Source organism: Theobroma cacao, chromosome 10, assembly GCF_053813885.1.
Source record: "Theobroma cacao isolate CCN51 chromosome 10, ASM5381388v1, whole genome shotgun sequence".
NCBI classification, from domain to species: domain Eukaryota; kingdom Viridiplantae; phylum Streptophyta; class Magnoliopsida; order Malvales; family Malvaceae; genus Theobroma; species Theobroma cacao.
Window position 1 is genome coordinate 1824553 of NC_142648.1, and position 15311 is coordinate 1839863.

Here is a 15311-nt window from a genome sequence, read left to right on the forward strand (position 1 = left end):
CATATTCTCTCTCTTTCATGGTTTGCTGGCAGATAACAAGCTGCCATTCAAAGTATTACCACCATTCATCTAAGGAAAATAACAACACTAGCATTCTTGCATGCTAGTTTCCAATTCCAGCAAGGCTTAAAGAGTTGTAGAATAGTTTACACAAGAGTGAGACAAAATACTCTTCAAATAGAGCAATATATGAGCTGAACATAATTCCAACCATGTTCCAACATACTTCAACAATTTCACAAACTTTTCACCTAAACAAAAATGTGCTTATGTTATTTAGTTCATATAATAACTTGCAACAGTGCTAGTTTCGTACCCAGAGGAGAATACACCAGGGCATACCCTTCTTCATAAACTATTGTGAGAAGCTATTACTCCTTCATTCTTCAATGAACTTCTTGAGGTTCTTCAACCACCTGAGGTACTCTCGACCATCCTTGTTGATCATGTACTCATGCAAGAAATTGGTAGTGCTCGGCTTAATTCCTCTGATCTCCAAATACTTGTGGAAGGCCTTTTGCAAGTTCTCATCCAAATCACTGAAAACCAAAAAACCAAATATCAGTTAAAGCAGAGGCAAAAACAAAAATCCCATTTTGTCCTACATATCCAATGCATTTACACATAAACTATAACAAACTTACTGGAAATCAGGGCCTTCATAGGCAAGCACGTCTTCGGAGTCAGGATTTCTAACAGTCAAACTATCTATGGCAACCTCATCAGGGAAAGCAGTACAATTGAACTCCAAACTAGGACCACCTTTCTTTGAGACAGTAACAGCCAATGGGATACTTGATTTAGAAGGCTTTTCATAGTCACCCTCATCGTTGTCTTCATCCTCCTCTTGTTCATCACCAGTCACAAGATCAGGCATGTGAACTTCAACCTTTATGACTTCACCATCATATTCTCTTGTCAATGTTACAGTTTGAAGTCCAGGAGTGTCTTCAATTTTGAAAGGGAATCCACTAGGTGTTCCTTCAACCTTCATAAACATAATATAGGAAGGAAAAAATAAACAAAATTAAGCACAAAATGATAAGAAAATTAACACTTTCAGCTTAAAAACGTATCAATACTACTATGAAATTGCCCATGTAAATTTTTTCCACATCTTCTCTCAATACAAAGAAAACATTCAAAACCCACCACACTCAAACATTCATTTATTCCCCTTAGCTTCCCATAAACCCTAAAGAGAAAAAAAATGATTAGAACAAAAGATTGACTCACCTGGTCATGCTCATCGCTCTCCTCAGCGCACTGAATCTCGGACTCAAGAACTCGGAGAAGAGACTCATCACAGGAGGTTTTCTTAGAATCAACAGCGGTTGAGAAATGAAGTATATTTGGGCAAAAACGGTTTACACCCGACTTCTGGGACTGGAAGCTGTGGTTCAAGGCTGTGAAAACACAAGAGTGGTAGTTCCTCTGGACTCGGGTGAGTCGAATAGCGAGTGGAGCCAACGAGTTGGCTGATTTGCGGACAATAGAAGCGAGAGCCATGGAAACTGCGCTGAAACACGAAAGAGGTCTTAGGGTTTTAGGAACAGCGAGATTCCTTGTCGCGAGGGTTTAAGGTTTTTTAAAGCTAAAGATTAATAGTACTAAGGCTTTGAAAAGAGGTCTTCATGGGCAAGTCAGCTGGATCCGGCCTGATTCGGTCTACCTTGGACCTAATTTTGGGCCGAAATTGGGCTGGAATTGGACCTAGTTTGGGCCTAAAAATTACTTAAATTGGCTAGAATCGGGCTCTTTGAAGCCTAATTCTTATTGAGCAACCAGTAGAATCCTTCACGAACGACTTAAAAACGTGATGAGATATCGTTTGTCATTTGACATTTGCTTTATTTTATAAAAGAAATTAGCAATTGAAATAAAATTTTTAATAATTAAGTTGTGATATCACTCCTTACCAAGTTACTGTCTATAATTGGTCAAATTTATAATGTTACTAATATATTGTCTATTGCTTTTATTTCCCAAAAAAGAAAGTTATGACATCACTGCTCACCAAATTACTCCCTTTAAGTCAAACTTTATCAGCTTATCAAATTATACAAATTTTCCAACACAATTCAACCCTTAGCTTTGGGAAGTCAGCATCAGCAAAACCAAATACTATCTCACTAAACCAAGTCATAGCTGCCTCTTCACTTGTATACATCCTCACCCTTTCTTCCTTGTCTTCCTGGTGGAGAACAAAGAGAGAAAAAGGAGTATGGCTATGGCAAACAAAGCTATCAATCTTGCAAGTGTTGGCTCAGTTTTTCCTTCTTCTGTTGATAAGCTGAAGAAGTCATCATCATCAACCAGTGTTCATAAGAAGTTGAGGGTGTCAAGATTCCCATCAGTGAAAGCAGTTCAAAGCCCGGTTGAATCAGGTACTGGAAGATGGGCCAGACAGAGACGACCCCAGAACGTAGATGGAGACTTTTTTGTAGGTAAATATCAGTTTTTACCCGCATGGTAATAAATTATATACCATACTTTTCTTTTGGGGATCTTTTTTCTTTGTCAGATAAGCTCACAGATGAAGGGCTGTAAATTTTTGCCCATGAAGGATGGTAACTTTTTAAAGTATAGGAGTTTCCTTTTATAGCTATGCAAATAGTATTGGAAAAGTACATTCCTTTTCATGTTTTAATTATGCCGGATAGGATATCTTCTCATGGTGTATTCACTGCTATCTCTGCTAATTTTGGTATTGCTTCTTAATCCATTTTGCAGATCATACATGCATAGATTGTGATACTTGCCGCTGGATGGCTCCGGTAATCTTTCGAGCTTACAGTTGCATTGAACATTATGTTATGGAGGGAGTGAAGGGAATGTTGGTTTTGTGCAGATGATGCTAGGAAGACAAAACTAAGTAACATAAATTGTGGTTCCTACTACTTCACTTCCTTTCCGCATTGATTACTGTTATAAAGTATGCTGTATAATTCTGATTCCTAGCTGAATTGTTGTTCACATGTCAATGGATAATAATATCTGGGAATTTCCATTTTCCATGTTACCTGTCTTACTGGGTTCTAGATGTTGGCGAAATAAGTTGCAGCACCTTGTAATAGTTGGCAAATGGTGTCCTCATGAGTAACTAATCTTGTTTGAAAGGAGAAAAATGGTATTCAAAGACTGAGAATGATGGTGGGCATTATGGATGCGTTGCTACTGATTTGCAAAAATTTGTACCCTTTTTCAGCATATTACTTCCTTTTCATGTATAATATAGTCATATTATTCAACCCTGCAATGTACTTTGTAGTTCTTTATTTTTTTTATTTCCTTTTGAATTATATCTTTCCCAGAATAGACTATGCGGTAGATACTTACTTGACAATCTGGAAAACTATTCTTCCTCTAATGCTCTTTCTCTCTTGGCTTTTCAGCAAGTCTTCAAACGAGTTGATGGGATGTCTGCAGTTTTTAAACAGCCAACTTGCAAGGAGGACCGATTAAATGCTCTCCAGGTGCCCTTTCACTGGTTTCCTTTCTAGTTTATCAGTTAGAAGATGATGTTTTCTACTTTCTCCACCTACATCAAAGAGCATGATTTGTTTCTGTATGCATCTCTACAGACTTTCACACATGCACTTGCATGTCTATTTGTATCTATACAGGTGCAATGATTGTCATCATTGAACTTTCGATGTTTTCAGGCCTTGCTTTCCTGTCCAACAAGCTCAATCCGTACAGAAGTACCTCCTTCTGATATCCTAGAAGCTCAGAAGACATTTCCAATTCCAATAGATGAGAAGAAGCTTCCGGTAATCTTTATCATTCCTAACTATTTTATTTTACAGTATCACTTGACAGACTGCAGTGTTATTATGTGTACTTGGAATAGCAAGCCTACTTTATCACTGTGGCTATGTGATATAATATACTTTCAGGGTGTTTATCACTGTGGGTATCATTCTGAGAAATCATATGGAGCTGCTTCCTACTTGATCATTCATCCTGAAGGAAATATACTTATAGATAGGTAATATTATACTTTTGCTGGGTAGAAGTTTCTGAAAAACTCTGCTGTGAACTGTCATGGTGGGGGAATCAGTCATTTTTGGGGAAAAAAATTGGAAATAAGACTGCTTCTAGATCTTTTTCTTCTCCAGGATCACTTCACATATTAGGTTGAACTAACTTGGCTACATAAATTTCTGCAGCCCTAAATTCACAGAGAGACTTGCACAGAAGATTGAGATGCTGGGTGGAGTACGCTATATGTTTTTAACCCACAAGTATGATGACAAAATTTTTTTTATCTTTTGTTCTTCTAGAGGTTGCTGATGCCTGATAGATGTTGTTATGGTCAGGGATGACGTTGCAGATCATGGGAAGTGGTCAAAGCGGCTTAGTTGTGATCGGATTCTGCATTCTCAAGATGTGAGTGTCATGTCCTGACCTCTGATATGCCCTTTCAACTATTTACAGATTTTTGAAAATTCTGTTAGGCAGAAATGTTATCATACTTGCTTTAGTGCCTTTGATGTTCTTAACTCCTCCAGTGTACTATTTCTGATTGATTAATCAGTGATAATTAGCTTCTATTTTTAATGCTAGAGTGCTCTCTGTCATAGAAATATAGTATGAGAGTTCAATTGAGTTTGCTGATAGCCAAAACAAAATGTTTTTCATTTGACTTCTGTGACCTTCATCACTATCTATGGGCAAGTAAGGGCCATGAATGGATGTTGCAGCCTTTTTATGTTGAGTACTAGTTGAACGGCAAATGTGAATTTACAGCTAATGTACTATTTGTAATGGTGATCTCTGTAGGTTGAAGTTTGTACCACTGATGTCGAGATTAAGCTAGAGGGCACCGGTCCATGGAGCCTTGGAGAAGACATTATGCTTATACACACTCCAGGCCACACAGAAGTGAGTTATTAATCTAATGTATACAAAAAGTTTTGAAAATTAGATATCTTAAGCAAATATGGATTTCCTATGGCTTGACAAATACTTCCCTGAGTTCTAGGTTGACTTTGCCTAATGTCAGATTTATATGAATAGTCACTCTCTATTACTTTAGTTGTCAATAATGAGCTTCAAGTATTAAGTTTCATAAATTTAACTTTGGATATCTCAGAAATTTCTCAAACAGTTTGACATCGATGCACTGACCAAAGCTCATAATTGTACATTTTATAAATTGTTGCAGGGATCAGTCTGCTTGCTTTATAAGTCAGTTAAGGTTCTATTCACTGGTGACCATCTGCTGATGAGAGAATCTGGGTTGGACATAATGGAGATATACAATAAATGTTCAGGTAAAACTAAATGAAATCACTATTACATGGCAATGTATGATAAGTATGGACGCATTTCATTCGATTTTGCCCATTCTCGTTGGCTGTAAACATAGTTAATGAATGTTCTAAAAGTCCCTAGAGAGAAGCCAGTGATCTGCATAGTATGCTACCTGAATGTTCTTTTGTCGTATACTCGAAATCATCATCGAGATGGATAGGTTTACAGTGCCTGTCTTTGTAACAGTTATTTGATTCTTATTGCATCATTTGAGCTTTCTCTTCATCTTCTTTCCCATGCTCACTACTCTGTTGTTTCTCACAGTTCCTGCACAGCTGAATAGCGTTGAAAAGTTGTTAGAGTTGGAGTTCAATTGGATAATACCAGGTTGGTATCAGTTTTCTTCTACATGTGCAAATTGTATGAACTAAATATTCATGAACTTAGATGTGCTGCTGCTTTTTTTGGTGGTACTTATCCAACTTGCATGCTTCTGAAGAAAAGCCTTCTGCACATGTTATTGGTTGAGACAATTTTGTCCTAGCTTGTCTCTTGTTATGTCCTTTGTTGAACTGCGCTTCTGAAACATGAACATATGTCCTTTGTCCTTTGTCCATTTCATTGTTCTTATATCCAACCGTCTGCAGCATTTTACACATGCAAGTTAATTGTTCAAGAAAGATGGGATAAATTAACGAGGAAGTAGAACCTACTGTTTGTTTTACATCTGTCTTGAACGACAGAAGTTGGATTGAGTGTCTTCATTGTTTTCATATATATGCTATTCATGATGATCAATCTCAAAAGTTTCACATCTATTTACAGGTCATGGTAGGAGAATCGAATTCAAAGATGTTCAGGAGAAGAACACCATTCTCGAAGCTTTTGTCCAGGAAAAGTATACTCAGCATTCCTCATCTATGAATGTTATTAGGAGTTTGCATGTATGAGAGACTGTGTCATCGATGTAGAGAAGAATAATAGGTGCCAATACTTGGTACCATGATGATTAGAGAGAGTTTTCATTTTAACAGAACTTGCTGTATGCCTAAATCTTTTGTACCATGACTGCTAGTCAATCACTGCAAATAAAATTTTTTCTTGTTTTCTATTGCAGGATTATACCAAAACCATTGTCCATAATACAGTCACTTGCTCATCAAATTGCCACTTAGTTTACTCACTTTTCCAATTTCTACATGCTCTAAAGGATAAAAACTTGAAAAAATTTACGTGGAGATGTCAAAATCTAACCTCATCACAGGAAAAACCTGAGAGAAAAACGGATTAGAAACCCTTCAAAATACCAGGAATGTACCTCTAATGAATGTTCTATGAAGTCATCAGATTTGGGCTCAGGAAAGATGCCTCAACTCGTCCTGAGATTAACAGATAACCCAAAAACATAATGGTTACTGTCATTGGTCAATTGTTCTCTTCCTGTTTTTCAGGTTTCTTCGACTGTTGTTTGATTACCTGCTACTTGTATTAACTTACAGACAAGTTCAACCTAAGTTGTATAAATTAGCTTTGTAAATTTGTGTAACTTGAAACTTTCTACTTAGTTCACAAGCTTCCACTGTTAAGGTCTGGACAAGCAAGACATCTTTACTTTTACTACACTGAAAAAGAAAAAGAAATGAAATCCTACTTTACCAAATACCATTAAAAAATTTAAAAGAAAAATCCTACTTTAATCCTTTAAAATGATAAAGAGTAACAGCAAAAGGTCAATTTTGTGTAGCTGTCCGACACGAAAACTCAATGTCACTTTCCTGGAAAAGAGCTTTCCGTATGGGAGTCAACAGATTCTTGAGCTCTATCCCCATATCTGCAAAAAAATCTTAAAAGTTAGTTAAGCTTGTTCAACTTTGCTTTCTTGTGAGCTAAAGCTGTTGGACACTCCCATCTCTTCCCACCCTTTTCCTTACCCTGACCTTCTCTTCATTTTTTTTCTTCCTGAAGAATCCTGTAATGTTGTTTTAAGAGATTATGGCCTTGTTTGGAAGTCCAGGAAAGTTGAGTGGACTGCTACTGAGAGTAGGACAGTGTTCTTTTGCTGCTGCTTCAATTGGAGTCATGGTTTCTGCTCCTGGTTTTTTTAACTCCACTGCCTTCTGGTATTATTTCTAATTCTTTTTTGATTTTTGGTTCTATCCTCGTTCTTTATTACTTTCCTCTTTTCTCTTATTTGCTTATGTCCTTGCTTACTTTAACATGATGGGTTGATTGTGGTCTTTATATTATTCTTATAACTTGCTTTGTATGTTAAACTGTTAAACTACTTCTTTCTGAAGCATTTAATTGCCTTCATTTCTTAGCTTTCCTTGGTTGGTTAGTACTTTTCTCTATTTTCCTCCTTGATTGGTTAGCAATTGGCCTTTTGAATGTTTAAGTAGTTCTTTATTTTTGAAGGAATTCATCATAAAAAGGGAATTCTTATACAAGGTTGTAAGTAGATGGGTCAGATGTTCATAAGAATGTCTCCAATGAAAAATATGATAATGGTGTACATTGTACCTTTCAATCCACATAAACCAATGAGAAAGGAAAATGGGAAGCCGTTGTTAATAAAGTTTGGCAATGATACACTCAAATTGTCATGCAAAAGCCCTCTCAAGGGAAGAGAAACAACTAAGAGTAATAAATTATGGCGTTAATGGCAGTAAGATGAATGCAATTCTGACAGGAAACCTTCAGAAGATAACGTTACTTGTTCAAGCAAAAACAAAAAATGGGGTGATATTGCCAAAAGTTAGTAACAGAGCCATCGGCATAATTGGTTAGAGAAATATTAAGATCACATCATGCCCTCATTTTTCTTTCCTCCTCTTCCGGAGATGTGTCCTACATTTTAGGAGACTTAGTCGTACATATATTCCTACTCTCCCATTATTGGAGAGATAAAGCACTAAGCACTCCCACTACCCTCTGTGTGATGTGATTGTGGCAATGACTAATTGCAGTGGCTCCCAATAGACAAAGCATAATCAAATCAGATGAAGAACCCATTGTGCCCTCGTTGGCCTACTTTTACATTATCAGGTAACTCCTGAAAGGTCAACTTCATTTGTAGTGCATGGATTGTTCTTCTTGTTCAAACCTGGAAATTTTTCTGGTCTTTGCCATCAGAATGATGGGTGTTAGCAAAGTGTGTTGGAAATGGCATGTTTTGTAAAGTTGCCGTTTATGTCTTTCATACTCACTGTTTCTGGTCTCTCTGCTTATTTTATACATAGTATGAATTCCCTTTTACTCCTTAAGGTTTTTGCTGTAAAAATTTCTGACAAGTCACCATTTCTTCTTCTGTACATCTTTGTTGGCTTCAGCTATTTGATAGCATCAATGGGGCTTCAAGTTCTATGGAGTTTTGGACTAGCATGCCTTGATCTGCATGCTCTAAGGTCAAAGAGAAACCTCCAGAATCCTATCTTAGTGAGCCTGTTTGTTGTTGGTGATTGGGTAATTAAAGTTTCTCTTCCAAAATTTGTTCCTTCATGGTATTAATTTGTTGTCATACACAGACACTTTAAAGGATACCTACTTAGTTATGTTATTGGATTTGTTTCCCCAAGGCTATGCATTCATGTCTGTTCAGATTAAAATTTTCAATTTCTTGATTCCACAAAGGCTGATTGAAATATGAAAACTAATAGTAAAAAACCAGTGAAAAAGTAATGATGTTCTTCCATGGGAACCACTAACATGTTTCAGATATCGATTTCTTTGTCGATCTAAATTATGACTTTTGCCTAGAATTGTTGTTTACTCGTTAATAATCTAACTGGAGTAATGATGGTGATGTAAAATGCAGGTGACTGCTATATTATCTCTTGCAGCTGCTTGCTCATCTGCTGGAGTGACAGTTCTGTATTCAAGAGACTTGGGTTACTGCAGGTCACCTCATATTCCATGCAGCCGGTTCCAAGCATCCATATTTTTGGCCTTTATCTCATGGTTCCTCCTTGCCATATCATCTCATGTGACATTTTGGCTTTTGGCTGCAGTTTAAGTGAATCCTATTAGTACCCACCCTCCCTACTCATTTCTTCTTTAAGTAGTACTTATTCCTTTTTCCAGGCTACAATACTCATTTTCTTGGAAACTTCATAGATGATCTTAGCATGTTCTTTTGTGAGTTTGTCACTTTCACAAGAATTTTTTTCCTTTTTCTTTATGCAGTCATACAATGACATTGTACTTATGTTTATTAAATTTCAAGAGCAGAAACAACACAGACAAGAAAATGACAGTATCTACAAAACTCTATTGGTTTTGATTTTTCGATTTTAGTTTTCATTTAATCCATTTTAATAGAGAATTTCTCTAACTTTACCTCAGGAACCTTTCCTAGGTTTGATTAGTACCCAATAGTTGGTTTGAATTAATGCTGGAAAATGGAGATCTCAAACTTGGCCATATCAGCTCCAGGGCAAATCCTGTTTCCTACTCCAAAGGGAAGGAATGATCCTGCTTTGGGTTTATGGTTCTGCATGCAAGTAAAGCAATAACTTCTTAGATACCATTTGCCAATGTTTCAGACATGCAATACATTGAACTTACCTCCCATCTTTCAGGGAGGAAGCCGTTTGGGGTTTGAATAAACTTCAGGCCTCAGGGTCCATGTGAACAACCCTGTTCCAAACCAGAACCTTCCAACCTTTGGGTATCAGATAACATGGAACCAATGCTTTTCAGTTCACTAAGTGAAACCAACCATGGGAAAGAAGAATATCGACTTGGAAATAAAGGGAGATTGAATCACTAACAATCACTAAAACAATCATTTCATCACTCATTGTAAATCTTCAGGTTTGAGGTAAATGACATGTTCTTGCGAGATAAACAAGTTAGGAAGGAAGCAAACATTACCTTTCGAAGATAACCATCTAAGAGTTAAACCTTTCTGTGTACTGGGTCTTTTCTTAAGATTTCCTCTTGCTCTTCCTGAAAAGTGGCGATTAAGGCCACAATCCCACCTTAGCCTTTTGCAACATTTATGGATGGTCATCATGTAGATAGATGATTGCCCACATAGCTGCATGGGGTGAGGTTTCATAACCAGATAACAAGAACACGAGCAGTAAAATCGATTATATCCTCATCCTCTTCTTCAACCTCCATGAGTAGATCAACCTTTCCTCTCTTTTCATTTGGGTCATTAAATTTGACTGTCGGCTCTCCTCTCACTTCCAGAACACCTTGAAGGATCTTAACCAGCAACATTTCCCTTGCCTGATACATGGGAGATGAAGATGGATATACAAGTTTTGAAGAAGATGGAGGCAACTCTCAAAAGAGTTGAGAGCTTGAAGACGTACAAGCACTGAACCAAACTCTTATTGTAAGAGCGATGATGTGCCGCTGCAGGAGTCTGGGAAGTGTGCAAATTCTGGGATGAATATCTCAAGGATCCCCATTTCATTTTGTCATAATTAGCATCGTTCCATTTCGTCATGCACGGGAATATTCTATCTAACACTGAGCCAACCCAATCTTAGCTTAAAGGGCATTCCCAATCATGGGTGTAATACAGGGGCGTGGAGGGGCGTTAAATCCCACATTACTCACATAAATAACTTTTGAATGCTTTATATAATAGAAAGCAATGACACTGGGCCGTCTCTGTTGACATGAGATGTTATGCAGCATTGCAATACTTTGATATTAAAATGGTTGGGTCGGGTGGGGCCCACCAATCAGGCCCAACCTTTTTTCTTTTTTTTTTTTTATTTATTTATGCTCAGTTTAACTGAACTTTCTTTGCTTTTTAATGAAATTTTGTTTAACTGAATTTTCTTTGCTTTTTAACGAGATTTTATAATCAAAATTTTTCTTTTCTTTTGTTATGCTCATTTTAAGATGAGATTTTATAGTCAAAATTTACAAAATATAAATTCTATAAAAAATATGAAATTATGTGAAATTTAATAATTGTCTTATATTCAAATAAAAATTACTTATAATCAAATTTTAAAAAATATAAATTATATAAAAATATGAAATTATGTAAAATTTAAAAATTGTCCCATATACAAATAAAATTACTTATAATAAAATTTTAAAAAATATGAAATAAAAATTGTCATTTTTTTACTAAATTTTCTTTGCTTTTTTTTTTTTTATGTTCATTTTAAGATGAGATTTTATAATCAAATTTTTTTATTTGCTTTTTTTATGCTCATCATTTTAAGATGAAATTTTATAATCAAAATTTTTTAAAAAATATAAATTATATAAAAAATTGAAATTATGTGAAATATAATAATTGTCGCATATACAAATAAAAATTACTTATAATCAAATTTTAAAAAATATGAAATATTTATGTCATTTTTTTGCTGAATTTTCTTTGCTTTTTTTTTTTATGCTCATTTTAAGATGAGATGCAGATTGCAGACTCATCTACTGAGCTTGACCTTGACTGTGATGCACACAAACTCACTCCCACCTCATGACCTGCTTACATACTGTTACTAACATGAGCATCTATTCATTAAACCATAAGAGCCTTGTTCATTTCTCTTCTTGTTTTGCTTCAGGGTGATTAATTTGCTGTAATCCCACCCTAGCCTTTTCCAACATTTCTGGATGGTCTACATGCAGATATATGATTGCCCACATGGCTGCATGGGCTGAGGGTTCATCATCAGCTAACAACAAGACGACCAGTAAGATGGATTCAATCCTCATCCTGCCACTTCTGGCCATCCTCATCTTCAACTTCTATGGGTAGATCAACCATTCCTCTCTTTTCATTTGGGTCATTCATTTGGCTCTTGTCTCTGCTCTCATCCAGGACACCTTGGAAATGACTTGATAGAAAAATATGAAAAGAAGGAAAGAAAGAAAACACCTTTTATATATGTCCAAATGGTTCATCATCTTTCCAAGGCTTTCCTACAGGTTTCCGGAATAGAAATAGTGATGCTTGGACTCCCAAATAAGTAGGTCTTGTAGATACCAGGTCGGCCATACCTGAAAGTAATCTCCAATGAAAAAAGGGTGCCAAATTGTGTTCAAAATAATAAAATTTTACTTCTCAACAAAGGTGCAATAATAAAAGCAAAGCAAAGAGAGTGTTGTTTTCAGAAATTGCATGCCAACAAGCATTACATTATGCAATTCCATGCTTTCTGTTTCATTTGTTCAATGCAAAAGAGCAGATATACAGCACTATATCAGTCATAGGAAGGGAAAGAGAGACCTTTTCACTAAGTCGTGGATGAAAGTGTCAGGGTTCTCGGACCTGAAAGCTTTGAGAAAGGACCGCATGTTACCAAATATTGGCCAGACAGGAAAACATATGTTCCTAGCAGAACAGCAAGAATCAAAAGCCAGGAAATCTAAATCCATTCCGAAATGGTGACTTTGGACTTACGTTTCTCAGCCGCCTTATACATGTCATACCTGGCAAACTGATAGTGGTAGCTCCTATCTATAGCTACAAATTGCCTACCTGCCATAGCACGCATCACTCAATTCCCAGGCAGCATGTAATATATTAATGTCAAATGTAATGGGTGACATAGCGTGAAGTGAGGAAGGATAAAAATACGTAATGAAGTTCTTCTCCGGGAATCACTCTTCTTTGGATTGAAGCTCTTTAGTTTTTTTGTGTTGTCAGTCTTCCAGCTGCTCTCCTTTCTTCAGTAAATTGACGAAGGAATGACCTTATATTTACATATACTTGAAGGCTGAACTGGTATAAAAGCAATTCTAGACCTCATCCAGTTAAATTTTTAGCTAACCTTATGTCGGTGAGGTACGAGTTCGATCGCCCTGCATAATCCTTGGTTTCCAAAGGAAGCTGCTTAAGTGGAGACTGTGATGCCACCAAGGCGAGTGGCCTCAGTGTGGTGGGATCCACTAGTAATGTGCTTATCTTTGTAAAGCGTGATGGGATAGGAGGCATACCTCAAAGATTGAAATGGCATAAGGTTAATTCTAGACCTCATCTAGTCAAGTTAGCTTTTCTGATTGATATATATATATATATATATATGCATGATTATATTTGACACCACTGGTTCAAAGAACATCATTGGTAGTTTTCTGAATGTTTAGTGCATGATAAGTTCTACTTTTTCCCATTGTTTATGTAACCTAATGGAAAACATATTGACAAACTAATTTATCAGTCTCCGGTAGTTCCATGAATGATTCTGAAAGGTTCATTATCTTGTAAAGTCTCAACAAGAGCAAGTTTAATCTTTGTAGCCATAATCATGTTTAACACCAGATTCATGAGTATTTGGACAAATAGCATGAAAATTGAATCATTAAGATGCATGCTTATTGTTAAGATCTAAAAGAACTTGCAAGTTTTAACTCCGTGCTTTCAACATAAGCAAGATACATGGAACACAGAACAGCAATATCGCTAGTGTCCTGAATTCCAAAGGTAGAAATTCCCATCCCACCAGATATATATAAATAAGACCAATTTCCACTCATCAGGATGGTGACTGGTGAGCACATATATATTTGCTGGATTAGAGCAAGCATCAAGTCTCAACTATCTGGATTTGACTATCTATCTATCTTTATGATCTGTGGGGTGCTAAACTGCTAAACATGCATTTGACTGTCGAGAAACATGTGCATATTCGATGAGAGACTGTCATAAGGCACAAGTATCGAAATATGGAAAATGTTATGCACACTCTAATCAAGTAATGCTCTGCTGCAGTGCAGCCGCAAGCACCACTGTTTGGAGCATTATAATTTTGAGTTTCTCTAGGTGAATTGTCATGTTCCTGCCCACTCTAGAACAAATTTGTCTGGTTAGGAATTTGCATAAACAAGAAAAACTGGATCTTGGTGTTGGGTAATTTTAAGTGTAGCAGGGCCAAGAGTTCTGATATGGACAAAGTTGGTTCATCTATTTAGCTGTAAGAAAGAGTGAGAAAAGAGGATGAAAAACTAAGTTTCCAATTCCACCATGATGGATACAACTCAGCTAAGAGAAGTTACAGCTATGCTGTCAAATGGCATTGGACCCTTTCCCATAAACAACAAAAAATTTTCACTAATTTTTTAATTGTTAGTCCTTGAGAAAACAACAGCTCAACAAGTCAATGTCATTGATAATTCATGTCCCCTTGGGGTAGCCCCATAACAAGATAGTGATAATGACATGGGAATATGCTCTTCAACCTCTTTATCCTCCATTTTAAGTCAGCAAGAGAGCTGGGAAAAAGGAAACTTGTTTGATTCCTGTTCATTGCTTGCATAAGCTGATAAGCAAAACCATTAATGGTGATTGTTCAATCTTAATCATCAATATAACATACACCAATTTTCTTTATTTTTTACAATTGAGGTAGTAAGTCTACCAACTGCAAAATTTTTAATTATTAATGTTCAATATTAACAAAAAATTACAAAAAAATATATTTTTGTGACTCACAAGCATGTCACTTCTCCACATGGTAGGCCACACATTCTTCCATCAACTTTTTTCCCCCTCATACTTTTTCTCTGAGTCTGTATATTTTCCTCCACTTGCTTCCAAAATCTACAGAAAGAAAAGAATTGGGTCTTCTTGTGATACTTGGAATGTTATTTTCATTGAAGAATCTACCAAATAAATGACAATTAATAGGGTTCGATTTATCAGATCTTGGACGATTTTGATAGCTAAAAAGCTTAACCCCTCATATAATAAACGAGGCCAATTTCCACTACACGTCTTGCTTTTTGCAATTGGCCTTTACTGTATTGGCAATTTGGCATCATGAACCAAAAGGGAAACGTACGACTTATTTGGTTGCCTTCTATAGATTCTGGCTAACATAGTTTGACAGAATCAAAGTTAGGTAAGAAAATAATGAAAGAAAGAAAGGGATGGGTACTCATAGAGAATTACTATTAGAACTGCCACGAGCCTAACTTGATTAGCAAAAAACCCAGTCCCCCCAAGCTCTCACTTGCTTTGACAGGACACTAGAAAGAGAAATATGAGTGTGTGTTTAGCAGGAGTTTGCTCCATGAAAGAGCAACCGCAGAATCAAATTGAGAAAAAATATCCACAATAGTTCCTGTCCTTG

At 36.4% G+C, this 15311-nt stretch overlaps 3 protein-coding genes and 2 long non-coding RNA genes across 5 annotated transcripts; 2 read left to right on the forward strand and 3 right to left on the reverse strand.

Annotated features, from left to right (window-relative positions):
* Positions 1-157: 157 nt before the first annotated feature.
* On the reverse strand, positions 158-1580 carry LOC18586021 (uncharacterized protein At2g39795, mitochondrial-like). Its single transcript, XM_007009142.3, has 3 exons — positions 1237-1580; positions 645-988; positions 158-539 (listed from the first exon to the last, which is right to left on the reverse strand). The coding sequence occupies exons 1-3, from the start codon at positions 1507-1509 to the stop codon at positions 380-382; spliced, it is 777 nt and encodes a 258-aa protein (XP_007009204.3). The 5' UTR covers positions 1510-1580; the 3' UTR covers positions 158-379.
* Positions 1581-2065: 485 nt separating this feature from the next.
* Positions 2066-6368, forward strand: LOC18586022 (metallo-beta-lactamase family protein). Its single transcript, XM_007009144.3, has 11 exons — positions 2066-2447; positions 2734-2777; positions 3396-3476; positions 3666-3773; positions 3900-3991; positions 4173-4247; positions 4323-4392; positions 4786-4887; positions 5171-5279; positions 5584-5646; positions 6085-6368. The coding sequence occupies exons 1-11, from the start codon at positions 2225-2227 to the stop codon at positions 6207-6209; spliced, it is 1092 nt and encodes a 363-aa protein (XP_007009206.3). The 5' UTR covers positions 2066-2224; the 3' UTR covers positions 6210-6368.
* Positions 6369-6981: 613 nt separating this feature from the next.
* LOC18586023 (CASP-like protein 5B2) lies at positions 6982-9523 on the forward strand. The gene is made up of 3 exons (XM_007009147.3): positions 6982-7379; positions 8589-8721; positions 9074-9523. The coding sequence occupies exons 1-3, from the start codon at positions 7252-7254 to the stop codon at positions 9269-9271; spliced, it is 459 nt and encodes a 152-aa protein (XP_007009209.1). The 5' UTR covers positions 6982-7251; the 3' UTR covers positions 9272-9523.
* Positions 9524-9544: 21 nt separating this feature from the next.
* LOC148760245 (uncharacterized) lies at positions 9545-10939 on the reverse strand. Its single transcript, XR_016023102.1, has 3 exons — positions 10132-10939; positions 9823-9919; positions 9545-9748 (listed from the first exon to the last, which is right to left on the reverse strand). It is a non-coding gene; the product is annotated as an uncharacterized LOC148760245 (long non-coding RNA).
* A 552-nt stretch (positions 10940-11491) lies between these two features.
* On the reverse strand, positions 11492-13004 carry LOC18586024 (uncharacterized). The gene is made up of 2 exons (XR_001929675.2): positions 12467-13004; positions 11492-12237 (listed from the first exon to the last, which is right to left on the reverse strand). It is a non-coding gene; the product is annotated as an uncharacterized LOC18586024 (long non-coding RNA).
* Between the last annotated feature and the right edge of the window lie 2307 nt (positions 13005-15311).

Excerpts from the sequence above, each read along its gene's own strand:
- LOC18586021 (XM_007009142.3), bottom strand. The coding sequence starts at position 1,509 with ATGGCTCTCGCTTCTATTGTCCGCAAATCAGCCAACTCGTTGGCTCCA. Across the intron at positions 989-1,236 it reads AGAGCGATGAGCATGACCAG|GTTGAAGGAACACCTAGTGG; the intron begins GTGAGTCAATCT and ends ATGTTTATGAAG. Across the intron at positions 540-644 it reads TATGAAGGCCCTGATTTCCA|TGATTTGGATGAGAACTTGC; the intron begins GTAAGTTTGTTA and ends TTTGGTTTTCAG.
- LOC18586023 (XM_007009147.3), top strand. The coding sequence starts at position 7,252 with ATGGCCTTGTTTGGAAGTCCAGGAAAGTTGAGTGGACTGCTACTGAGA. Across the intron at positions 7,380-8,588 it reads TTTAACTCCACTGCCTTCTG|CTATTTGATAGCATCAATGG; the intron begins GTATTATTTCTA and ends TGTTGGCTTCAG. Across the intron at positions 8,722-9,073 it reads TGTTTGTTGTTGGTGATTGG|GTGACTGCTATATTATCTCT; the intron begins GTAATTAAAGTT and ends TGTAAAATGCAG.
- LOC18586022 (XM_007009144.3), top strand. The coding sequence starts at position 2,225 with ATGGCTATGGCAAACAAAGCTATCAATCTTGCAAGTGTTGGCTCAGTT. Across the intron at positions 2,778-3,395 it reads CTTGCCGCTGGATGGCTCCG|CAAGTCTTCAAACGAGTTGA; the intron begins GTAATCTTTCGA and ends TTGGCTTTTCAG. Across the intron at positions 4,248-4,322 it reads TATATGTTTTTAACCCACAA|GGATGACGTTGCAGATCATG; the intron begins GTATGATGACAA and ends TGTTATGGTCAG.